Source organism: Globicephala melas, chromosome 7 (genome assembly GCF_963455315.2).
Source record: "Globicephala melas chromosome 7, mGloMel1.2, whole genome shotgun sequence".
NCBI lineage: Eukaryota > Metazoa > Chordata > Mammalia > Artiodactyla > Delphinidae > Globicephala > Globicephala melas.
The window spans coordinates 38,269,481-38,296,970 of record NC_083320.1 but is presented as its reverse complement, the minus strand read 5'-3'; the positions used below and the strand labels follow the sequence as shown (position 1 = coordinate 38,296,970).

At 38.7% G+C, this 27,490-nt stretch overlaps 1 protein-coding gene and 1 long non-coding RNA gene across 2 annotated transcripts in view; one reads left to right on the top strand and one right to left on the bottom strand.

Annotated features, from left to right (window-relative positions):
- Nucleotides 1-1,133: 1,133 nt before the first annotated feature.
- LOC115852744 (uncharacterized) overlaps nucleotides 1,134-27,490 on the bottom strand; it is a 44,800-nt gene continuing 18,443 nt past the window's right edge. Inside the window, exons 3-4 of the long non-coding RNA XR_009564581.1 lie at nucleotides 11,548-11,608; nucleotides 1,134-5,649 (exon numbers count right to left, since the gene is read on the bottom strand). This is a non-coding gene — a long non-coding RNA (uncharacterized lncRNA). The remainder of the gene's footprint in view (nucleotides 5,650-11,547; nucleotides 11,609-27,490) is intronic.
- On the top strand, nucleotides 1,630-24,347 carry CCDC150 (coiled-coil domain containing 150). Its single transcript, XM_060302113.1, has 12 exons — nucleotides 1,630-2,005; nucleotides 5,434-5,562; nucleotides 6,458-6,627; nucleotides 7,679-7,772; nucleotides 8,587-8,756; nucleotides 9,666-9,792; nucleotides 13,101-13,295; nucleotides 13,733-13,801; nucleotides 13,894-14,055; nucleotides 14,778-14,864; nucleotides 23,597-23,707; nucleotides 23,992-24,347. Exons 1-12 carry the CDS (start codon nucleotides 1,682-1,684, stop codon nucleotides 24,106-24,108), a joined length of 1,755 nt encoding a protein of 584 aa, XP_060158096.1. The 5' UTR covers nucleotides 1,630-1,681; the 3' UTR covers nucleotides 24,109-24,347.

Here is a 27,490-nt window from a genome sequence, read left to right as displayed (position 1 = left end):
CCGGTCTGGGAAGATCCTGCATGCCGCGGAGCGGCTGGGCCCGTGAGCCATGGCCACTGAGCCTGCGCATCCGGAGCCTGTGCTCCGCAACGGGAGAGGCCACAACAGTGAGAGGCCCGCGTACCGCAAAAACAAAAACAAAAACGAAACAGCATCATTAGAAAAACTTAGGATTGCTTTTTACAAGTTTTAAGGATTTTCTGTGATTTTTTTTTTTTTTTGCATAACTTGTGACATCTTCCTTTTTTGTTTTGGAGTATATATATATATATATTTCATTAATGAGACTTGTTTTTTTATTCTTCTGTTTTTTTCTCTAGATAAAAGTTAAGCAGCTAGAAGAACAACTACATTCTTTTACTGAAACCAGTTCACAGAACGACCATCTACGCAAGTTCAGTAAGGCACTGCTCAGGTGTGATTAATAGCTATAAAACAGATTGCTTCTATGTTGTTTTAATTAGCTTTTAAGAAATTGGTGCCTTTCTCCCCACCTCACCATATGATCCCAGAAAGATGAATATTCTCTCACTTGACTCAATTTATCAAAAACATTTTTAAACACCCTTGATGTACAAGGTTCCACTCAACCACAGAAGAATTCATAAAGATGCCTGAAGCAGTATTGGGACACTCAACTTGCTAAGATTAGGAATGTACTCAGCAGACTTTATTATAGAATAGAAGGTTATGCCTTTCAGAAACAAAATAGATTGTATTGTGAGCATGCATAGGGAACATCATCATGATGAAAGCATCGAGAATCTCTATCATAGAGGAAGTGGTTTTTTAATTTGAGCCTTAAAACTTTCGGCAGACGTGAGGAACCAAGTATCTTTGGGTTTTTGGGTTTTTTTTTGCAGTACGCGGGCCTCTCACTGTTGTGGCCTCTCCCGTTGTGGAGCACAGGCTCCAGACGTGCAGGCCCAGCGGCCATGGCTCATGGGCCCAGCCACTCCGCAGCACGCGGGATCCTCCCGGACTGGGGCACGAACCCGTGTCCCCTGCATCAGCAGGCGGACTCTCAACCACTGTGCCACCAGGGAAGCCCTCTTTGGGTTTTTAATTACAGGCAAACGCAGAACTCATTGCCAACAAGATATACCTGCAATAGCGCACTTGAAAGAGGTATTAGTAGTGAAGGTGCTTACTTGTTAGCATGGTGGCTATTGAGACTGAAAACCGTTCATAGGTCACATAACAATTTAACATATGAACAGAGAAAATTAGACAAAGAAGATATGTAAAACATTTAGTGAAGAAAATAATCCAGGAATATGTTACTAAAAGAAAGTGATTCATTTCAATGATTTACAAATTTATCACATTATTTATTTTTAATTTTTAACACTGTAAGCATGTGTAACTTCTTTAACTATAATGTTTGTGTATGTATATCCTTGGTAACCAAGCAACTAGAATGTGTCTTCAAATGGAAGGCTGCTAGGGTTCTAACAATCTGACTCTACTGGTAAAGGGGACCTCATTAGATACGCTTTGTTTCTTCACTAGGACATACTTTACACTAGTATTTTCTTCATTCTGAAAGCAAACGAACACATTTTTAAGTATATTTTCCATCCCAGCTTCATTTAGAACGTTGTGTTGTTTCTCATAGTAAAGGGGGCACTCACTGAAAAATAATTCTAGGTTTAGTTGATTTTGTCTTTTTAAATTGGTGATGCCTCCAAGAAGAAGGAAGTCTCCAGAGAGGCCTGCATCTTCAAAATTCCTTGAAAGCTATAGGCCCTATGTCAACAATGTAAAGGAACGAACTTCATCAGCTGGTTTGCCCAGTGTTAGACCAAACCCTACACGCCACGTGACCTTTGCACCTACCCTGACTTCTGTGAGGTCTTCTCAGGAGATCGGAGACTCTAGGATCTCTCTAAAGACTCTTTTGAATGCCATTAAAACCATGGAGGGAAGACTGGAAGGTAAAATAGACATTCTTGCCTCAAGACCATTAAATGATGAGTCACCAAATTTTCTTTACCGGGATTCGGTAAGTGAAGGCCACGAATTAAATCATAAGGAAATTTCAGATTTATACAACAATGAAGAAAAGTAGTAACATATAGAAAGATAACATTTGGAGGTGTGAGTAACAACAAGGAAAGAACTTCTTCACAAACAGGAAAAACTGATGATGTAGATCAAAACCGTCCTTCTGGCTATTGCATACTTAATTTTTGTCTTGGACACAGAACTGTCATATTTGGCTTAAGAGTAACCATTGAGATTTTTACTCTAATTTTCACTTTAAAAATTAATGCTAATAGTCTTAACATTTATAGTAAAATGGGTAAAGCCTGATTTTAAAGTAGAAATACATAAATAGAAGCCCTGAGAACTTGAACATTGGAAAATACTTTCCAAAGAAAACTTACTAGAGCATCCATCTTCGTTTGATATTTAAAAATAGAAAGTACTATAGATTGTCTTCTAGAGTTAACTACTATTTAGACCCTTTTTGTAAGCACTTTTGCTAGTGGCCTTTTCATATTTATAAATATTTTATACACACTGGTAAAATTATAAAAACTATATTCTTCCTAATGTACTTTTCTAGAACAAAATCCAATAGGTTTTCAAAACCTTATAAGTTAGCATATTTTGTACTATTCTTGAATCCTTATAGAAGAAATTATTTTTAATGTTACAGGTTAAAAGTTATAAGGAAGTATAATATTGAGGAAGATGTGGGTGAAAGGCGTTCTTCTTTGCTGCTGTTTGCAGTGCCCTTTTCCTGTGGAGGGCAATTTGGCTTTGTTTATCACTTTACGCCCACAGTTGTATTTTTTCCTACAGATACACTAGCTTATACATAAGACATGTTTACAAGGTACTTTCTGAAGTATTGTTTGTTATTAGCAAAAGACTAGAAACAACCAAAATTCCATCAGTAAGAGGCTGGCTAAATAAACCATGGTATACCCATAGTTTGGAATACTGTTTGAAGATATATTTATCTTAATCATAACATATCTATTATTAGGTTAAAACAGTCAAGGCTCAGAAGAGTATACAGAGTATTTTAATATTTGTGTGCAGAAGGATTGGGGCGATGAAGTATACATATGTATTCACTTTTGAATAGAGTCTCTCTAAAATGAATCGTAATAAATTGGCAACATTATTTTCGAGGAAGGAAACTGGGTGGCTGGGAGATTTTTCACTTTATCTTTTTGCACCTTAAGAGTAATGTGAATGTGCTACCCATCCAGAATAATTTTATGAACACTTTATTTTCAACAGAAGCAAAAGTAGAGAAAGGATGGTCTTTTCATCAAATGTGCTAAGGCAATTGGGTATCATATGCAAAAACAAAAAAACAAAATACCTTTGATCCATACCTCTTACCATATACAAAAATTAACTCAAAATGGATGAAAGCCCTAAAGGTAAAACCTAAAACTGTAAAACTTCTGAAACATAGGATGAAACCACTGTGATCTTGGATTACACAAAGATTTCTTAGATTTGACATCAAAAGCATGATCCATAAAGGAAAAAGTGTAACATTGACAACGTATGCTCTTCAAAGACATTGTTAAGAAAATGAAGAGAAAAGCTACAGGCTGGGGGAAAAACATTTGCAAATCACATATCTGATAAAGGTCTTGTCTCCACAGTTTATTAAAAACTCTCAAAACTCACTAAGAAGGAAAGACAATCCGAAAAAAAAAGAAAAAGGCGCAAAGTATTTGAACACACGTTTCACCAAAAAAGATATATGGATGATAAATAAGCACTTGAAAAGATGTTAAACATCAGTTATTAGGGAAATGCAAATTGAAACTGCAGTGAGATACTACCACACACTATTAGAATGTCTAAAATTGAAAAACTGATTACCCCAAGTGTTAGTGAAGATGTGGAGGAACTCTCATACATTGCTGAAGGGAATGTAAAATCACTCAGCCACTCTGGAAAATAGTTTGGTAGTTTCTTTAAAAGTGATACATATTACTACCATACAACCCAGCCGTTCCACTCCTATGCATTTACCAAAGATAAATGAAAGCGTCTGTCTACACAAAGATCTGTATACAACTGCCCAGAGCAGCTCTACTTGTAATAGCTTAAAACTGGAACAACTCAAGTGTTCAGCAGAACACTATTCAGCAACATAGAGAAGATTGAGTGAATCTCAAAATAACTGTGCTGAGTGAAAAATCATTCAAAAATGAGTACATAAAATATGATTTTATTATATAAAATTCTAGGAAATAAAAGTGAATTGATTGTGACAGAAAACAGGTCAGTGGTAGCCTTGGGTGGATGTGTAGGAACAGGGAGAGACAGAAGTGGGGGAAATTACAAAAAGGCATAAGGGAACTTTTGGGATAATGGAAGTGTTCATTATCATGATTATGGTTTATACATATATCAAAATTGTACACTTTAAATATACATAGCTTATTGTATGTCAACTATATCTCAGTAAGGCTGTTTTAAAAAATGTGAATGTATTATACTGAAATTAATTATTTTTAAATGTTTAAAATAACATTCTTGAAATGACAAAAACAGTAGCGATAGAGAACAAATTAGTGGTTGCCAGGGGACATGGGATGAGTTTGGGGGAGGGTTTGAACACAGAGAAAGTAGCACAAGTGAGTTCTTTGCGGCAGTGGAGCAGTTCTGTATCTTGATTGTCGTGATCACAGGAATATGTGCATGGGATCAGATTACATAGAGCTGTGTGCATGTGTGCATACACAGATGAATGCAGATTAAAAAAAATGGTGAAAATTGTAAGTTTTGTAGTCTAGTTAATCTCATTAAAGTCAGTTTCCTGGTTTTAATGTTGAACTACAATATAAGATGTCATCATTAGAAGCAGGGAAAAGAGTGCATGGGGACTCTGCACTAATTTTGTAACCTCCTGTGAGTCTGTATTTCGAGATAAAGTATTTTTTAAAACAGTAGTATTTAGAATAGTATGATCATCTGAAATAACTGTAGATATACTAAAAGTATTTCAGAGATGTAAAATTCTAATACTTCTAATTAGGATTAGGACACTATTTAGAACACTTCTGTAACACTATTTTCTTGACACTATTTAGTGCTTCTTCACCTTTGCTTTTATGATATTAATTTATATTGTATTTTCAAATTCTGTGATAATCAGTTTCTCCCCCGTTTTTCATCTTAGCATCATTGTCTTATCTCCCTTACCTTCATTCTGTGCTTTCATAGAGATTGACATATATTAGAGATTTGCCCATGTTTATTAACAGATTTTTTTTTTGCTTTGTAGTTTTAAGGGGAATAACAGCTACTATAGCTAGTTTTTATTTACAATAATATATAAGCATATTTAATTAAACATTTTAAATTTGGCTTCTAAATTGCTGTCTTATTCTAATTGCTGATTGATTGTGCTTTGGGAGAATCATTTATCATTTCTTTTTTTCTACTAAGGTGAAATCCATTCTTGAAAAGAATGAAGGGGAGCTCTCACGAGTTGTGAAGGTTCGTGCTGCAGCCCTGAAAGAGACTCAGAAGTTGAAAGGTGACCTCGAAGCTTTGGAGGACAGGGGGAACAAGAAGGCAAGACATCAATCCTTTCTGAAGTCTGTTACTGAAATGAAGCGCTTCTGAAATTTTCATGAGCCATATTCTTTCTTTTCTTGTTACCTTTAGTAAAAAAGAAAGAGGATTGATCAGAGGAGGATTTTTTTTTTCCTAAAAAAGGATAACTTTAGAAGAGCTCTAAAATATTTCCCTTAAAAATACATGATTTAACTCCCAATGGTTTTTTTTTTTCTTCCTGTCTTAAAATAATCAAAAGTCCTATTTTTTTCTGTTGAAACACATCTGACCTTGGTATTAATAACCACCTACTTATGTTCTATTAATGTGATATAACACTGTTAAGATTTTATATTAAGTCAAATTACCAAATGCTTTCTGCTTAATCGTGTGTGTACTTAGTGGGAAGAGGGGTAACATCCCAAACTTCTTGACAGCAGGTGCCAGATTTTGCCCCTCTGAAGAGGGCTGTGAGTCACATCATTCTTCAGCAGCTTCCACTTTCTCTTATGGTCCTTTTTCCTCAGATAATTCTGATGCACTTCAAATGTGTTATTTTCTTCTGACTCCATGGTAAGATAGCTGAGGAGGGCTAGCGCAGGCCAGTCTGGGACCCCCTCTACACCCAAGAAGCTGTTGGTCCTTATGTCTCTAGTTAACATATGTGCTGGACACGACAATAGTTAGGATGCACTGCAGAGTTCTTCATAGGATCCATATGATCTAGGGTCTAGTTTTCTCTTTCTCAAAGTCAGAATAACTTAAGAAACAAAATAAATACAAAATATACTTTAATTATTCCTCTTAGCATTCTACCAGACCTGGTTTCCATACTCTTCTAGAAGTCATGGGACTCAGCAGAAGAATAACCAGAAAGGAGCAAATATCTTTGTCTTATTTCATTTTCTATTAGGTGGGAAACTTTCAGCGACAACTGGCAGAAGCTAAAGAAGACAACTGCAAAGTTACAATCATGTTGGAGAATGTGTTGGCTTCTTACAGTAAGATGCAAGGCGCTCTGGAAAAAGTGCAAACAGAGCTTGGGCAGAGGGATTCAGAGATTGCAGGCCTCAAGAAAGAAAGGTACCAGAGATTATTTTTCTGTCTTTGTACTTGTATTTTTCTGCTGCCTTGTAGTAAAGAACAGAGTGCAGTCAAGAAACAGTCACTTTATATTGATTCCCTTGTGAAAATAAAGTAGTAAAATGGTATTTAAAGAACTAGTAAATTCAGGAAAATCTGGAATTATAAATAAAAATGATATCCAAAAATTCTCATATTTTGTAGTGATGTAAATAAGTATGTATTCTAGAAATTCATGTGATATATGCTGTTTTATCCTTGCTGTTTTCTACACCATTTATACCTGCCCTTGGGTCTACAGAACGGTAATTGTCAAGATTAAAGCCAAGTGTCTACTTCTGTTTGAATTAATTATCCATTTATTAGTATCCTATTTATTTTAGATGAATCATTCTGAGAACTACTTTTAGCCATGTTTTATAAGTGAACTCCTTTGAATGTTTCAAAAATTACATAAAAGTTTCCCTTTTAGGTTAATGAACAAATGGTTTGGATTTAATCAGACCTCTAAGACATATTGTAGTACATTAGCGGTGCCTATTGCCTCTATGTTATGGGAGAACAAGTGAGTTTTATATTCTTCATTGTGCTTGTTTTTTTACATATTATGAATCTGTATTACCTCTGAACTTAAAAAAAGTCAAGGGGATGGTATTAAAAATAGTTTACTATTCACAATAAAATTCTAGGTAAAAAGCAGAAATCTCAACAGCAAGCCAGTCCACATAGAGGTGATATATTTTTGTACTAGTAATATATATAGTATAAAGTTACCAGCCCATAAGTTAGTCATCAACATGTACTGATAGTTTAATATATAAAGCCAAGTTGAATCATAAACGGGACAAGTTTTTAATCCATACGAAAATTAGTTTCTTAACCTGAAGCTGAGGCTACTAATCGTCACCTGCCAACTCTCAGATATTCTGAGCATCTGTAGCCCACTACATGTGCCATTTGGGCTTCCTGGAAGGTGTCCTGTAACTCCCAGTGGTATCATTCCCAGATGGTACTTTTCTGTGGTCACTCTCCCTGTGCCCTTCATTTACAGGGCTCTAAATCAACAGCGGGTACAGAAGCTGGAAGCAGAAGCGGACCAGTGGCAGGCCAGAGTCCTTGTCGTGGAGGCCCAGCACAACAGTGAGGTAGAAGCCAGGTTTTTATAGATGATAATGTTGATATTTTTTATTTTATTGGGATATTGCTATTTTGGAAAAACGGAGTAAAACAATCGGGTAAATTTCCTTTCCATTCAAGTCTGAGTTTTGAACAGTGACATATTTCCAAATGGGAAATGGGTCTGTGATCTTACAGTGAACCATTTATTGGCAAACCAGGACCATAATTATGCCTAACTCTCTTTGTCTTATGTGGTCTGCATTCTTTTCATGTATTAATGCATAAGTGAAGTTAAAGGGCTTAGAAAACAACATAACTTTAGTCAGAAGTAGCTAGAATGATCCCACTAAATAAGGAGGCATACTCACATGTGTTTATAGGTGTGTACGCACATGAATATGTATCTACACATGGGCACACATATAAAATAGAGATATTTCCTATAAAAAGCTTTTTCTAGAAGGATATACAAGGAACAGTTGCCAGTTCTTATCTCTTTAGGCAGTGAGACCAGAGGGTCATAGGATCAGGAAGGGAGGAGTTTAACTGGTTTAAAACTTTAGAAATTAGGATAAATAAGTTGGCTGTATTTTCCAAAACTCTCTAGTGACCAGTGGAGCATACCCTTCCTATCACCTTCTAAGAGTCTCCTAAGGACTGTCTGTAATAAGTTCTCACATATATATTCTAGGCATCTGGAGTCTTTGGTTCTGGTTCCAAACAATTATTGTTTCAAAGTTTAAAGAGTGAATATACAGTGTTATGGACTTCTTGTGTCTGTTACAGTGGAATTAAAAACAATCTTGTGAAATCGAAAACAATCATTCTTCTCTCTTTCAGATGGAGCCTCTACAAAAAGCTCTAGATGTAGCTAGAGAAGACAACAGGACACTGGCTATGAGCCTGGAGCAAGCTCTCCAGACAAATCATCATCTGCAAACAAAGCTTGATCACGTTCAAGAGAAACTGGAAAGCAAAGAACTTGAGCGACAGACTTTGGAAACCTTCAAGTAAGGGCAGTACAGTCGCAGTGAAATTAGGGAAGAGCCTCTGGGAGAGTAAGCTTGGCTAATTCACATAAACCAGTTAAAGCCTTTTTCCCTTTTGAGCTAGTACTCCCAGCAGAGCCATGTGAAGGAAGCAGGCATAGTTGAGCAGAGCAGATATTAGCTGGCTGGGGTACGCTCCTTTTCAGCTCTTCCCTCATCTACTGTCGGTCTTCTTCCGTACATGAAGGTTTAAACCAAGTTGGAAGGGACACTTACATGTTTCTGCCAAACCTTTTCTATCAGAAGCTTATGTGTCCTTTAAAAGTATGATCTGGAAAAGGAGAAACAGAAGCATGGATGGGAATAACCCCTCCAGGAGTGGGATAATTCCATTTAAGCAGCTGCTAAACCATTCATTGTTTTCAATTTTGTCCTGAGATTAGTTAGGTCAAACCCATCAAGTTCAGGTCAAGCCACTGAAGTTTTTTGTTAAACTTTATCTAGGCAAATAGGATTTAGATATTAATAACATCCCATGAAAGTTTATACCCAAGGGAAGTGCATTGTGCACGTGGATCTTTAGTCCTTTCATGCAGTGAACATACTAGCAGGCAAGTATCAGCTAAAGCAAAGAGGGCATTTTTCATATTTGTAATCTGTACAAATTTTATATTCTGGTGAAATGTTGCTGGCTCAGGACTACTCAGTATTGGTTAAAACAAGAGTATGTGTTTCACTCTTTTGGGTGGATCTCTTTCTATTGAATGACTTTTTGTATTTTAATGCTGTAGGTAAATGCTTATTTCTTCTTCTGTTAATGAGTTCCAGATCAGTGATTTCTACCTGGTGACTTATCTACTTCTCATTGGTAAATGACATCTACTAAGATGTTTTCTAAAGGTGATTTATCATCTCTCTTTTTCAAAACAGAGAACAGATGAGTGAAGAATCCAAAATAGAAGCAGAACTGCATGCTGAACGCATAGATGCTCTAAGAAAGCAGTTTCAAATTGAGAGAGAAACTGCAAAGAAAGCAGCACAACGGGAAGTGACTGAGGTATGGAGGCAAGTGACAAAAGTCTCCCTCTAGGTGAATGCCTTTGAAGAGGAGAACCAGCTACAGGATTTCCCAGAATGGCTACAGTTGTTCTTTGGCTCTTCTAATCCCCCTGTCGCCAGCAAGCCAGCTACATCTCTATGCTGTTTGTAAAATTAACACACAAAAAGTTTCTGATATACAGTTATCTGCCCAATGAAGGAATGCCTTGATGACAGCCTTCCCACTGGAGAATAATAACTGAGTGGGAAAGAGGAAGGAGGAGACCGCCATCTGCTAGACAGATGGCAAGTCACCTGTCTCCTCAATTCACTTAACTAGCATCCATCATGCACCTACCTCCTCCTGAGAGGCACAAGTAAAAACAGCAGAAGATGTGGTCTGTGCTAAATGACCCCTTATTTAATTGTCATCTCCACTCTTTACATGAGACAACTAGGAAGACATCAGATGTTTCTTGGATAGCTAGAAGCTGTGTACAATTTTAAAGGAATTCAGAAGTAAGGGAAAGTTTGTTTTAGGCTGGTTGGGTGATCGAAGAAGAAGGGAAGCTTGTGAAATTATACAGGGTTAAGACTGGCAGAGCTGACAGGGCTGTGACACTCTCTATGTAAGAGGATGAACAAAGCTTAGTTACAAAAATAAATAGGACATGTGAGCAAAGAAAAAGGATTTGCCTCTCTTGATCAGAGCAGAGACTTTAGGAAATTTCTGAGAAAAAGGGGTTAGCTTAGATGAGACCAGCTGGTAGACGGCCTTGACTACCAGAATGTTAGATGGAAAGTATTAGGTAAAAGTAGAGCACTGTAGGTTTCTGAGAAGGCTGTGAGCACAATTTTAGGTAGGTTAGTCTATTAGCAGTGGAGAGTAGGTAAGAATGAAGAGAAACTGGAAACATGGAGGCTCAAGGGAACTAGAGCAGTTACTTTGGGCTTCAGATGATTAGAGCCAAGCAAAGTGTTTCTGTTGAAAAAGAGAACAATCAAATCAAAAATCCATTTTAATTAATAGAAAAATCAGACACTAAATGTATCATAAGCAAAGGGGAGGGAGTAATTAAAATAATTCCAAGACTTGTTTGGGGTGGCCGGTCTGTATTTTGCCAAATTTAGCGCAGTTAGCAATTGCACTTGACAGTGCACAGTCACAAAATCAGATTCAACTATTTACATGGTGCTTTGTAAATTGAAAAAGCACTGTATATAAGTTTTAAAAAATATAATAAAAATAATTTCTGTGGGAAACAAAAATGGGCACTGAAATTAAAAGTACCTTTATTCAGAGAGAGTTGTTCAGAATACTTAAAAGTTTAAATCCTTTTAACAGGGATCAGTAAAGACGGTGAACTTGTGCAGGAGAGACCAAGGAACAGTATGAGTGTGATGTCTTGAGCAGTTAGTGGCAGGGGTGGGCTCAGGGTGCACTGTTTAAGACTCCCAGCTCTGCCTCTTATTAGCAATGTGTAAATTTACTATCTGTGCAGATGACTTCACTTCTGAGTCTGTTTCCTCAGTCAAAATGGAAATCATCACAACTGCTTTCCAGGGTGGTTTTGAGGGTTAGTTTTTAGGGCTTACCCAGTTTTGACAAAGCTGTGATTGAGGTAATGGTGGAATATCTAACAGAAATTTAGTTGGGTGATAATAAAAGACTAACACTGTAGTGTGAGGTTAGGATCTGAGAGAATGAGCTAGTATAAAAGAAAAGGTAACAAATAATTTTGACTTTTTTCTTTGACATGAGTTAAATACTTACCAGCCACAGAGAATACCACCCTCCTCCTATCTTCTCCCTTCTCAGCTGCCGTCTCTTCTTCCTAAAAATCAAGTGGTACTCATTTAAGGGCATATGAGGAGGAGGGGGAACTCTGTAAAATGATTTAAGTAATGTTAAAAGATAAATTGAAGAAGAATAAAATTAAGAGTTTATTTGAACAAAAATCAATTTGAATCAGGCAGTATGCAATCAATTGCAATAGAAAGGTGCTCTGAGGAGTTGTATAAAATGAAAGACTTTTATAGGCAGAGGGGAGCAGGAACAAGGAAGTTAACTAGGCAAAAAAGTAGATTAGTTACTAGTAGCAGAGTTACTTCCTTTAAGGGGTGGCAGGGGTCTGTCAGGCAGATTACTCAACTAATGCTGATCGGGCGATTCCTGATTGACTGGTTTAAGAGTCCTTTTCTGGAAGAGCCAAAACTGTAATTAAGTCTCAGTTTGGTGACATAAGGCTTAGCATAAGTGACTTCATTGTGGGCCTGTTGTCTTGTTTTTAATAGTAATCACTATGTTATTTTTCCACTAGACAAGTTTATTAAAATTTCTAAACAAAAAGCAATATTCATAAGAACTATAAACTATGTAAATAAGCTACAAGGATATATTGTACAGCACAGGGAATATAGCCAGTATTTTATAATAACTGGAGTAGAATCTATAAGAATTTTTAATCACTATGTCATACACCTAAAACTAATATAATATCGTAAATCAACTATACCTCAATAGAAAAAAAGCAATGTTATAAAAATACATGCAAGGATAGTCAATAACTGATAGGTGTATTTACATAAACTGCCATATAATTTATTTCCACTTCTCCATACATGAGGTCGCAAGTGACTGAAAGAGACGCGCTTAAGCTTTTTAAAAAAAAAAACAAAACAAAACCTTTAAAGCATAGCAATGAGCACTGAGCAATTAGTGTGTGCCAGGCTCTATATTCCTTCTCTGCCTCATCTTGTTTAACTGTTACATGAATCCTATGAAGTAGGCTATTCACGTACTTTTCCAATGATGAACCTGGGGCTTAGGGAAGTTAATTATCGGCAATTACTTGACTAGTGTGTGGTGAAGCTGAGATTTTAACTTCTGTCTGATTCCAAAGCCATGCTCTTACAAAGCAAATGATGAACATACATTTACATTATCTGTTCTAAGAAAAATTGTGTTCTTTAGTGTTAAAAATTATGAAAATCACTGAGAGTGTTTCTCCACAAATCTATTATTGCCTCACTTACTCTCCTTTTTAAAATATCTATTTATTTGGCTGTGCCAGGTCTTAGTTGCAGCACACAGGATCTTTAGTTGTGGCACACAGGATCTAGTTCCCTGACCAGGGATCAAACCCGGCCCCCCTGCATTGGGAGCACAGAGTCTTAGCCACTGGACCACCAGGGAAGTCCCATCACTTAACCTCCTTTTTAAAAGAAAGGTCCAAAGAGAACAAAATATAGGGACACAGCTAAACATAAGCTTCTCTTACTGAATGGAAGGTTAAAACGTTCTAATTTTCCCTTTGTATCCCACAGCTGAAGAAAGCCCTTGATGAAGCCAACTTCAGATCAGCGGAGGTATCCCGGACCAACCGAGAGCTGCGGCAGAAACTTACAGAGTTGGAAAAGACACTGAACAGCAGCAAGGAGAAAATAAAGAGTCAAAAGGCCCAAATTAAGCTCCACTTGTCAGCTAAGACAAATAATGCTCAGAATACAGAGAGGATGAAGGTTGTATGAGAAACCCTAACTCTCCTCTCACCTCCTTAGTATCTAATGAGGATCCAGGCAGGCAGTGGTGTCTGGGGAAGATGGTTTCAGAGCACTACCACCACCATGGGTTCTCTGGGAATTACAGCTACACCTGGGAAGTGGGCAGATTGCCTGGGGGGAGGTGGGGGGAGACTTTTCCCGCAGAGATACTGCTGCATCAGTGTTTGGTTTCTCATTAGCTGCCAGTGTGTCACGTTCTAGCTCCCCGGCTGTCTCTTCCACAGTGATTGTACAAGACTTTGCTCTTTCGGGGTCAGGGGGCTGGATGGGAAGGAGAGCAGGAACTGGTAACTGTGGATCTCATGTGGGATTCTTTCTGTTAGCCTATAGGCAAAAAGAGCAAGCCAGTTTTTCCACTAATCATCTTTCTATGTTATTTCCACATTTACTTTCAGCAAATAGAAACAGAATTGAGGCAAATGGAGATAATTAAGGATCAATATCAGAAAAAAAACTATGAACAGGTAGATGATTTCCACACACTCTGTTTACCATTCACATGAAATCCTAAACTTGGACAGGTTCACCAACCGTCTCCCTCTTTGTGCCCTACCAGTCACTGAGTATCCAGAAATTTGTATCTGAAATGACTAACCTACAGAAGGAGATGCAGCTGTTGGCCAAGAGCCAATATGATCTGTCAGCTCGGAATAAACAGCAAGAGCTGCGACTCGAGGCAGAGTGGAAGAGGAGGCGGGAGCTGGAGCGTCGGTGCCAGGTAAAAGGGTTCCTAAGATTCATCTCAAAGATTACCAGCAAAGGCCATGTGCAAAACCCAGCATGGGGGCACCTGGCTTTTCTAGGCTGTGTAGAAGACAAGCTTACAAGTCGTTCATCTTAGCTAAGTCCTTAGAATCATATCTAGGAATGAAGCCTGGAGCTCTGACTGTGGTACCTCGTCTTCATGTTCAACTTAATAAAAATGATACTCATTTTTAAAGAACGGCTAAAGCTCACATATGCAAAGTACTAGTTAGTAAGTAAGACTTCTGAACTTAATAGTGTTTCAGGAACTTTACACCCCTTGGTTCTTCCCCGTAGCTCAGATGCATCTGTTGCCGTTACAGGACTTTTATCTACTCCCAACCTAATGAGAAGCACACTTTATTACGGAAAAGGGACTTCAAGAGACCATCAAGCTCTTGCTTTCCAACAGAGATTGTCTGCTATGAAAAGTATTCCCCAGTTCTGGAAAGAGATGTTAATCACCTTTTCTCAGGAGAATCTGTAAATCAAAATCCGTAATCATATACACAAATGTATACCGTAGGTTAAACTGAAAATAATAGTTTTTATCTTATAGTCTGGTAGCACCTGGAGTTAGAAAGTACCCCATCATACTTTCATAATTTGGTTGCTCATTTACTACAATATTGAAGCTTTTTCTTCCATATATAGTACAGTGGGAGTTTGTAAAAAGTCTTTGTATCACATTTTCAGGAATTGGAAGAAACTATTAGACATCTGAAGAAATGTAAAGAGGCAACAGAGAATAAACTGAAAGAAGCTAGTGTGGAATCAGAACAGGTGAGCCAGACCCACGAACATGAAGACTTAGACAAGCTTCCTCAGACACGATGGCCCTGAAACACAAGTCAGTGTAATATCCTTCAGTAACATAGTTGTCAGGAGTGCAAAAGGCAAGAACCAATACCTTGCTCAGTATAGCTTCTGTTATAAAGAATAGTTTTAGATTAAGATTCTGTGTCTTGATGAGACATCATAGAATGCTAAAATATTGATTGATATTGACAAATATTAACTTGGTAGTCCAAGTCCCTGAAATTCCAGAAATCCCTGGAATTGGGATTGATATATATACACTAATATGTATAAAATAGATAACCAATAAGAACCTGCTGTATAATAAAATTCAAAAAAGAAGAGATTCTTAAGCTAAAGGTATCACAGTGACATTGCTGCCAGTTTATCCCTTTTGTAGCCATTAAATTACATGATAATATGACTGTCAGAATGGTATATTGAAAGGAATATGGAGGGGGCGGAGTGAAGATGGTGTACTAGGAGGACGCAGAATTCGCGTCTCCTCACAACTAGGGCACCTAACAAACAGGTACCAGTGGGGGACCACTGACACCTAAGGGGATGGGAGGAACCCCCAGAGACTAGGTAGGACATGGGGCGTGGGGGGGAGTGAAGGAGAAGCAGAGGTGGGATGGGACTGGCACCCGAGAGGCGGCTGGGGGAAGGGAAGGGATTCCATGCCTGAAGGGGGAAATTTGGGGACCACTGGGAGGGCAGAGGATCAAAAGGGAGCAGGGCCAGGTTTCCCCTGCCCAGTTGGGCCCCTGGGAACCTGCTGAGATCCCAGGCCTGACCCTCTGCCCACTGAGGCCCCCTCCAGCTGTGTGGGTCCTGAGGGAGTGGAAGGGAAGAGGGGGAGCAAAAGTAAAGGCTGGACCTGTGGGACCAGCACCCCTGAGGGGTGGCTGGGGGAGGGGAGAAGTTCCTACACCCAGTGGGACCCACCCACGGTAGGGGTCCAGCAGCAAAGGGGGAGACCCTGGAGGAGACAGTGGGGGAGGGCACAGAGGAATGGAAGGAAACAGGGCCAGCACTTTCCCTGTTGGGCTCCTGGGCCCAATCCTTGGAGCCTCCCTCCTACTGTGCAGAGCCCAAGCCCTGCCCCTACACCCCCACCCAGGGCCTCACCTCGACACTCAGAGACCCCCTCTGAGACCCCCTCCAAGGCACTGGGCCTAAACCCCACCCACACACCCTCACTCAGGGCCTTACCTCCACACTCCAGAACTCCACACTCCAGAGGCCCTCCTTTCCTTCCACCCAGGTCCTAAGCAGAGGCCCTGCCCCACACTTGAACATCACCCCACCTAGGCCCCACCCCCAGGGCCTTTTCCTGCTATGGGGCTCCTGAGCCTAGGTCCTGCCCCACCTTAAACCCTGCCCCTGCTTAAGTTCCACCCCTGCCTAAACCCCACCCCGTAGCCAAGGCTTTTTTTTCTTCTTTTTTCCTCTTAGATTGGGGTTCTGTTTTACCTTGTTGACTCATTGTTGATTGATTCTCTTATATTTTTACATTTCCTAATCTTATTTTTCTAATTTTATTTTATTCTTTATACTTTGTTGTTCTCTCCTTTTGGCTTGTACCCTCCCCCCCTTTTTTTTCTTTTTTCTGTTGTAGTTTTATTTTACCTTGTTGCAATTGTTTCAATTATAGTTTTATATTTCCTAATATATTTATCTTTCTAATTTTATTTCTTTTTTATTCTTTGATACTGTGCTGCTCTGCTCTGCTCCTTTTTTTCCTTTTTCTTTTTTACAATGCTACAAAGCTTGCAAGATCTAGGTTCCCAGGACAGAGGTCAGGCCCAAGCTCCTGTAATGGGAGCTCCAAGTCTGCTGGACTAACAGAGAAACTCAAACCCCAGGGAATATTAATGGGAGTGAGGCATCCTGGAGGTCCTCATCTCTGCACCAAGACCTGGCTCTATCCAACTGCCTGCAAACTCCAGTGCTGGACGTCTCAGGCCAAACAACCAGTAAGATAGGAATACAGCACCACCCATCAAAAAACAAAATGAAACAACAACAAAAAATGTTACAGACGAAGGAACAAGGTAAAAACCTACAAGACAAATAAGTGAAGATGAAATAGGCAAGCCACCTGAAAAAGAATTCAGAGTAATGATAGTAAAGATGATCCAAAATCTCAGAAACAGAATGGAGAAATTACAAGAAACATTTAACAAGGATCTAGAAGGTTACTGAAATTAAAAATACTCTAGAAGAAATCAGTAGCAGAATAACTGAGGCAAAAGAACGGATAAGTGAGCTGGAAGATAAGATGGTGGAAATAACTGCCAGGGAGCAGAATAAAGAAAAAAGAATGAAAAGAATTGAGGGCAGTCTCAGAGACCTCTGGGACAACATTAAACACACCAACATTCGAAATATAGGGGTCCCAGAGAAAGAAGAGGAAAAGAAAGGGACTCAGAAAATATTTGAAGAGATTATAGTTGAAAACTTCCCTAACATGGGAAATGAAATAGTCAATCAAGTCCAGGAAGCACAGAGAGTACCACACAGGATAAACCCAAAGAGAAACACACCGAGACACATTAATCAAACTATCAAAAATTAAATACAAGGAAAAAATATTAAAAGCAGCAAAGGAAAAGCAACAAATAACATAGAAGGGAATCCCCATAAGGTTAAGAGCTGATTTTTCAGCAGAAACTCTGCAATGCAGAAGGGAGTGCAGAACATAATTAATGTGGTGAAAGGGAAAAACCCACAAACAATATTACTCTATGCAGCAAGGATCTCATTCAGATTCAACAGAGAAATTAAAATTTTAACAGACAAGCAAAAGCGAAGAGAATTCAGCACCACCAAACCAGCTTTACAACAAATGCTAAAGGAACTGCTGTAGGCAGGAAACACAAGAGGAGAAGGAAAAGACCTACAAAAACAAACCCAAAACAATTAAGAAAATGGTAATAGGAACATACATATCAATAATTACCTTAAATGTAAATGGATTAAATGTGCCAACCAAAAGACAGACACTGGCTGAATGGATACAAAGACAATACCCATATATATGCTGTCTACAAGAGACCCACTTCAGACCTAGGGACACATACAGACTGAAAGTGAGAGGATGGAAAAAGATATTCCATGCAAATGGAAATCAAAAGAAAGCTGGAGTAGCAGTTCCCATATCAGACAAAATAGACTTTAAAATCAAGACTATTACAAGAGACAAAGAAGGACACTACATAATGATCAAGGGATTGATCCAAGAAGAAGATACAACAATTGTAAATATTTATGCACCCAGCATAGGAGCACCGCAAAACATAAGGCAAATGCTAACAGCCATAAAAGGGGAAATCAACAGCAACAAAGTCACAGTAGGGGACTTTAACACCCCACTTTCACCAATGGACAGATCATCCAAACTGGAAAGAAATAAGGAAACACAAGCTTCAAATGATATATTAAACAAGATGGACTTAATTGATATTTATAGGACATTCCATCCAAAAACAACAGAATACACTTTCTTCTCAAGTGCTCATGGAACACTCAGAATAGATCATATCTTGGGTCACAAGTCAAGCCTCAGTAAATTTAAGAAAATTGAAATTGTATGAAGCATCTGTTCTGACCAAAATGCTATGAGACTAGATATCAATTAACTACAGGAAAAAATCTGTAGGAAATACAAATACATGGAGGCTAAACAATACACAGCTAAATAACCAAGAGATCACTGAAGAAATCAAAGAGGAAATCAAAAAATACCTAGAAACAAATGACAATGAAAACATGACGACCCAAAACCTATGGGATGCAGCAGAAGCAGTTCTAAGAGGGAAGTTTATAGCAATACAATCCTACCTCAAGAAACAAGAAACATCTCAAATAAACAACCTAACCTTACACCTAAAGCAATTAGAGAAGGAAGAACAAAATAACCCCAAAGTTAGCAGAAGGAAAGAAATCATAAAGATCAGAAATAAATGAAAAAGAAATGAAGGAAACAATAGCAGAGATCAATAAAACTAAAAGGTGGTTCTTTGAGAAGATAAACAAAATTGATAAACCATTAGCTGGACTCATCATGAAAAACAGGGAGAAGACGCAAATCAATAGAACTAGAAATGAAAAAGGAGAAGTAACAACTGACACTGCAGAAATACAAAGGATCATGAGAGATTACTACAAGCAACTCTATGCCAATAAAATGGACAACCTGGAAGAAATGCACAAATTCTTAGAAATGCACAACCTTCCGAGACTGAACCAGGAAGAAATAGAAATATGAACAGTCCAATCACAAGCACTGAAAGTGAAACCATGATTAAAAATCTTCCAACAAACAAAAGGCCAGGACCAGATGGATTCACAGGTGAATTCTATCAAACATTTAGAGAAGAGCTAACACCTGTCCTTCTCAAACTCTTCCAAAATATAGCAGAGGGAGGAACACGCCCAAACTCATTCTAGGAGGCCACCATCACCCTGATACCAAAGCCAAAGATGTCACAAAGAAAGAAAACTACAGGCCAATATCGCTGATGAACATAGATGCAAAAATCCTCAACTAAATACTAACAGAATCCAGCAGCACATTAAAAGGATCATACACCATGATCAAGTGGGGTTTATTCCAGGAATGCAAGGATTCTTCAATATATGCAAATCAATCAATCAATGTGATACACCATATTAACAAATTGAAGGAGAAAAACCATATGACCATCTCAATAGATGCAGAGAAAGCTTTTGACAAAATTCAACACCAATTTATGATAAAAACTCTCCAGAAAGTAGGCATATCGTCCTCAATGGTGAAAAACTGAAACCATTTCCTCTAAGATCAGGAACAAGACAAGGTTGCCCACTCTTACCACTGTTATTCAGCATAGTTTTGTAAGTTTTAGCCACAGCAGTCAGAGAAGAAAAAGAAATAAAGGGAATGTAAATCAGAAAAAAAGAAGTAAAAGTGTCACTGTTTGCAGATGACATGATATTATACATAGAGAATCCTAAAGATGCTACCAGAAAACTACTAGAGCTAATCAATGAATTTGGTAGAGTAGCAGGATACAAAATTAATGCACATAAATCTCTTGCATGCCTATACACTAATGATGAAAAATCTGAAAGTGAAATTAAGGAAACACTCCCATTTACCATTGCAACGAAAAGAATAAAATACCTAGGAAGAAACCTACCTAAGGAGACAAAAGACCTGTATGCAGAAAACTATTAAGACACTGATGAAAGTTAAAGATGATACAAACAGATCCATGTTCTTGGATTGGAAGAATCAACATTTGTGAATATGACTATACTACCCAAAGCAACTTACAAATTTCACAATTTGTATGGAAACACAAAAGACCCCGAATAGCCAAAGCAATCTTGAGAAGGAAAGACGGAGCTGGAGGAATCAGGCTCCCAGACTTCAGACTATACTACAAAGCTACAGTTATCAAGACAGTATGGTACTGGCACAAAAACAGAAATATAGATCAATGGAACAGGATAGGAAGCCCAGAGATAAATCCACTCACATATGGTCACCTTATCTTTGATAAAGGAGGCAAGAATATACAATGGATAAAAGACAGCCTCTTCGATAAGTGGTGCTGGGAAAACTGGACAGCTACATGTAAAAGAATGAAATTAGAACATTCCCTAACACCATACACAAAAATAAACTCAAAATGGATTAAAGACCTAAATGTAAGGCCAGACACTATCAAACTCTTAGAGGATACTCTATAACATAAATCACAGCAAGATCCTTTTTGACCCACCTCCTAGAGAAATGGAAATAAAAACAAAAAGAAACCAATGGGACCTAATGAAACTTAAAAGCTTTTGCACAGCAAAGGAAACCATAAACAAGATGAAAAGACAACCCTCAGAATGGGAGAAAATATTTGCAAATGAAGCAACTCACAAAGGATTAATCTCCAAAATTTACAAGCAGCTTATGCAGCTCAATATCAAAAAAACATAAAACCCAATCCAAAAATGGGCAGAAGACCTAAAGAGACATTTCTCCAAAGAAGATACAGATGGCCAACAAACACATGAAAAGATGCTCACCATCACTAATCGTTAGAGAAATGCAAATCAAAACTACAATGAGGTATCACCTCACACCAGTCTGAATGGCCATCATCAAAAAATCTACAAACAATAAATGCTGGAGAGGGTGTGGAGAAAAGGGAACCCTCTTGCACTGTTGTTGGGAATGTAAACTGATACAGCCACTATAGAGAACAGTATGGAGGTTCCTTAAAAAACCAAAAATAGAACTACCATACGACCCAGCAATCCCACTACTGGGCATATACCCTGAGAAAACCATAATTCAAAGAGTCATGTACCACAATGTTCATTGCAGCTCTATATACAATAGCCAGGACATGGAAGCAACCTAAGTGTCCATCGACAGATGAATGGATAAAGAAGATGTGGCACATATATACAATGGAATATTGCTCAGACATAAAAAGGAACAAAATTGAGTTATTTGTAGTGAGGTGGATGGATCTAGAGTCTGTCATACAGAGTGAAGTCAGAAAGAGAAAATCAAATACCGTATGCTAACACATACATATGAAATCTATAAAAAAAAAAAAAGGTCATGAAGAACCTAGGGGCAAGACGGGAATAAAGACACAGACCTACTAGATAATGGACTTGAGGATACAGGGAGGGGGAAGGGTAAGCTGGGACGAAGTGAGAGAGTGGCATGGACATATATACACTACCGAATGTGAAACAGATAGCTAGTGGGAAGCGGCCACATAGCACAGGGAGATCAGCTCAGTGCTCTGTGACCACCTAGAGGGGTGGGATAGGGAGGGTGGGAGGGAGGGAGACGCAAGAGGGAAGAGATATGGGAACATATGTATATGTATAACTGATTCACTTTGTTATAAATCAGAACCTAACACACCATTGTAAAGCAAGTATACTCCAATAAAGATGTTTTAAAAAAATAATTAATTAAAAGGAATATGGACTCCTCTCTTGTGAGTTTGCCAACAATGACACTTACTGGGCCCTTAAGGAAGTTACATTTACTTTCTGTAACTCATCAGTTACCACTTCTATAGTAGTCAGGAAGTTATTACCTACCACTGTTACTCTGATAGATGGCTTGGAGTAAGTTTCAATAAATGTTGGCTCCATTCTCATTCGCCATACAAGAGGAGACATGATGTACAATGAATGTCATTTCAAGCATCTTTCCCTCAACTTCTGATAAAGAGAAAAGTGGGGTTTGGTTTGGGGGTGGATGGGAGTGTGTCTGTCGTCAGGATGCACAAACAGACCTGGAAAATACTTGAGCTTTGTAGCTTTCTAAAAGTTAAATGACAAGCAGAGCTGTTTTCTTATCTCACTATTTTGTACCCACACTGTGACCTGGTTAATATGGGACAAGTACATAGTAGCACAAATTTACAAAGGACCTATTATATGGCTGGTGCCGTGTTAGGTGATGGAGATACAGAGTGAATAAGCCAGACAAAGCCCCTGCTCTCATCGAACTTGCCTTCTCCCAAGCAAGAGAGAAATACAGTAGTCTCTGAGACCTCAGAGTCAAAACGTGAAAATGCTGTCCATGAAACATAAATAATCAAAGGGGGAAAACCAGTCATTTTACTTTTTATTCTAGAGGATATGTTCTACAGCTATTTTGAAGCAACCTTTATATATAATAAAAACCTGTTGGCTCTACCTTCAAAATAACAAAATATCCCAAATACATAGAAAGGTGCCAGGCACATATAGGCTCTCAATAAACATCTGTCAAGTAAATGAATACTGATTCTAGATCATCTTCAAAGGCAGACTATTAGAGGGACTGTTTTCAAGTCTAACAGATCGTTTGGAAATTTGTGCTTAGGAGCTAAAGTATAAAATATTTTGATAAAGGAAATAAAAAATACCATTTACACTAAGCTGGTCCAGTGTTTTTACTAATTCATTGTATTACCTTTATAAAGCACAGCAGGAAAATCTAGGCTTTACAGTTCAGGGACTTTGGAGAAGTGTTTAGTCTTAGAGAACAGAACTCAAAGTGTGGTTTGAACTACCACATGAATTTTCAATGCCATCTTGTACTTTCACTCCTATCGTAACTTTCTCCCAAGCCCTCTCATCTCAGTTCACATCCAGGAAATATTAACAAATGCATGAAAATCAGGTTTGCATTCATTGTTTAACTCCATATTCAGAAATTATTCTCTCATCTATAGGAGGATGTGTATTATGCAAACAGGTTGCAAAGACTATGCAGTTAGAATTTGAGTCTTTTAATATCTAAGTAAAGTCTCTTGAACTGGCAACCATAGGAAGAAAACTTCCAGTTTAACTAATATGAAGCCCATTTGCTAATTGTGGGGGGAAATAAAGCTTTTAAATTATACAGTGTAAAAAGAAAAAGTCTTGGGCTTCCCTGGTGGTGCAGTGGTTGAGAGTCCGCCTGCCGATGCAGGGGACACGGGTTCGTGCCCCAGTCTGGGAAGATCCCACACGCTGCGGAGCGGCTAGGCCCGTGAGCCATGGCCACTGAGCCTGCGTGTCCGGAGCCTGTGCTCCGCAACAGGAGAGGCCACAACAGTGAGAGGCCCGCGTACCGAAAAAAAAAAAAAAAAAAAAAAAGAGTCTCTTGAACTAATACACAAAAAGATTAAGTGTTCCTTTGTTGTAAATTTTAATGAGAACATTTGTATGTGCAGATAACAGCTAACCTGGAAGAAGCTCAGCGCTGGTTTAACTGCAGACTCGATGGCCTACAACTTGAGCTGACCAAAAACCGGTTGCAGAGGGAAGACAGGTGGCGGGAAAAGGTGGAATATTCGGCTGTCTTAAGCAATTCTGGATTTGTTCCTACTCAGATTTCTAATTACACAAGTTCTCTCTTCATCCAGCTACTCTCCACTAATCTGTAGATTTCTTTTAACTACTGTTTGGAAAACCAATGAACTGAATTTCTTTCTTAAAAGTTCTACCTCTCCCAAGCTGTCTAGTTTAGAACCACCTATCTTGAAAAATGACATCCATAAAGACAAAATAGGTCCTCAGCTCTGCAGTTAGTTTCTAACAGTTTTGGGGTGTGTGTTCTTTCCAACAGGACCAAGATAAAAGGCACAACGGCGTATCCAATCAGTCTGCTCTACATCGATGGGAGAATAAACAGAATCTTAGACTTGTGCCCAAGAAGTGTCATTCTGAACTAAAGAGAAAGTGATGTCCTTGACAGAGGAGCTTCTTCACTTAGAACAGCTACATCACCCTGATTCCCTGAGCCCAGCAACTAGGGCTGGGCTGTTTCCAACGTCATCAGAACATGAAGTCTTTGATGTGGACTGAAGATTTTGGACCTGAGTTTATCCTTTTATGAACTCTTTGATATCAATATAGAACCACCCCATCTTTTTTGTCCCTTTCCCCCCAATAAATTTATATTAATGTGTTGTATGATAGGAGATGCTGTTGCATGATACTTGGCTATTGTTTTAAGTAAATTTTATCAAAAAGCATTTAATGAGGTACTGGATGATTTGGCAACTAAATGATATGATACTTTATTTCAGTGAAATGTCCTAACATCTAGTAGATAATCCCTGGAAATACGATCACCTGAAAAGTAGTAAAAACTCTCCCACTGTCTAGTAAACATACACCCTTCTATGCTGGGTAATTACTAGCACACCTTTTATAAGACCATATCTCTATTTGTATATAAGATATCTCAGAGGTTGTATTTGCAGCTTCCTTGGACATTTACAAAGAAGTTTATTCAACTCTGTTCCAGGAGATTATGCCTGACCAGTGTAGTTCTCCCTTACTATAGTAAGCAATAAATTCAGCTTTATCTTCTCATTTCAGATTAAGTAATCCAGATTTAAAGTATGTAAACAGCTGACATAATATCTGGCTTAATTGATGCTCAAGTAATGGTAGCTGCTGGTAATAGTATTAGGACCTAAATCAAGTGAGCAATTATAAAATTAGAATATCAAATATAAGACTCTCAGAGGTTGATGAGCCCACCACTCAATATCTAATATAAAAAAAAACACAGCTGGGGACTTCCCTGGTGGCGCAGTGTTTAAGAATCCACCTGCCAATGCAGGGGACATGGGTTCAATCCCTGGTCCAGGAATATCCCACATGCCGCAGAGCAACTAAGCCCATGTGCCACAACTACTGAAGCCTGTGCTCTAGGGCCTGCGTGCTGCAACTACTGAGCCCGCATGCTGCAACTACTGAAGCCCACGCGCCTAGAGCCCATGCTCCGCAACAAGAGAAGCCACCACAATGAGAAGCCCACACACTGCAACAAAGAGTAGCCCTGCTCTCCGCAACCAGAGAAAGCCCACACGCAGCAACGAATACCCAATGCAGCCCAAAATAAATAAATATAATAAAATAGAACAAAATACTAAAAAATAAAAAAACACAGCTGAATTTATTGCTTACTGTGGTAGGGGAGAGAGAAGTTAGTCAGACAGTGGCCTCCCTGATCAGAGCAAACTGCTGATCTTATATAGGGTTTTGAGGAAGCATGGAGTTCAAGCACTGGAAGAGTTTCAGAGGTTTAAGTAGGTTGACATCATCTGTAGATGTGTAGTACTTGAGTGAGACTATTGTTGATTAGACATTCAGAGGCAAGTTTCCTGGAGGGCGTCCATTTCTGTGTCTGACTTTCAAGAGTGAGGGACCCACTGATTGGCAGGCTGGTAAAAGCCTCCTTAGGTTGTCTAACTCCTATAGTATTTATCCCTTTGGAGGTAAGGAGGTATTGTCAATTTGATGGTATGGGGGAGTCAGAATCTTGAAACAGCCTAACTAAGAGCCCTATAGAACAATTAACCTTGGTCCTGGGGTGGCACTGAAAACCTTGGTCCTGAATTATGCATAGTAACAAAGATCCCAATTGCTGCACAGGAGAGATGATCAATCTTAACGGGATGCAAATGAGTGTTGTCGCGACAGTCACATGCCAAGAATATTAATGTCCTCATCCAGAACAAGAGGAGAATTATAGAGTTAGATTGGTGATCAATTCTAGTCATGCCTGTTTAGTGTGATGATTTGTTAAAGTATTTCTATGATACTTTAGAAGTGTTTCTATAGTACGTTTAGAGTGTCTATCATATATACTAGCTTCTATTGTGACCCTCTTTCATTTGAAATAACAAAAAAACAGACAAAATATGAAACAATGGTTTTTAAGAGACTGGACATCAAGCAACAAAGCACTCTCATCCCTGAGAGAAAGGGAACAAGTGAGGTGAGCCCTATTGTTGCCTCAACTTACAGCCTTGAGGGGGTTCAGGCTATGATGCAAGGAGTGGAAATTAGGATGGGTTCCCTGGGTTAAGGAACGAGAATTGAAAGTCCAGGGAGACACAGGCTGCAAGCGTTCCAGGACAGAGTATGGGAGAGGAGAGAGCTGCACAGAGGGAGCATCTCAGAGACGTCCACAAGGTCCTCTCTGAGTATTGAGCTGAGTACTGGTTAGCACATGCCTTTGAGGAATCTACCTAAGGCTGGAGAAAAAACCATCCAAAAGGGTTAGAAGTGACGGCGCCCAGCATGCAGGTGCACGCACATGTACACGCACGCGTGTGCGCATGCACACGCACACACACACACAGTACCAGTTCTCACCAGCCAGTATTGGAAACCTTGTGACTTACGGGCACTGGGTAGTATACAACAGGGCCTTGCCTCAGTAGTAGCGAATAGTGAGCCCTGGAGTCAACACAGCTCTGCTCCGAACACATCTTAACAGCATGGCTCCAAATGACCCACTTCCAAGTAACTGTGTTCCAAAACAGAGCTTAAGAATATTTGGAAAAATACAAAAAAATGGTACCCATCAAGGTAGAATCACGATTTCTGGCAAAATTATCAGGCATGCAAAGAAGCAGGAACATAATGAGAAAATCAAAATTGACCCAGAACTAACACAAACATTAGAGTTGACAGACAAGGACATTAAAACAATTATTGTAACTATTCTGTATACTCAAAGAATATTATACCAGTAGATGGTAATATGAGAAAAAGAAAGTGGCAATAGTTTATAATTATTTAGTTAACTAGTAGGAAAATGATGAGTGATTTCCTTTAGCAATAGAGATTTACTGCATGTGGTAACATCAGATTTAAAGGTGAGCCTAACACAAGATCTGAAGATGCTTTGACTAATTTCTTGAAGACTGTCATTGTTCTGAAGCAAGGAGACTAAGCCATGGCTTCTACTGATTTAAGGGACAGGCAGTGCCATGTTTTTAACACCCCTAGAGCACGGCCTACCCTTTTCATGTCAGTACAAAAAGAGATTTATGAAAATCTAGGAAGAATCAATCTGAACTCTAATTGACTTTGTTCCAGTTAGCCTGTCTGTAAAGTCTTTTACCCTTGGGGATTCTGAGACCATAACTATTTCTTTGGTAATTTTTTGATCAGCTTTATTGAGGTATAACTGACATTAAATTATAAGATATTTAAAGTATACATTGTAATAATTTGATATTCACTGTGAAAGATTCTTCTCATCTTGCTAATTAACACATCCATCACCTCACATCTTTTAAAAAAAAAACTTTGGTGAGAGC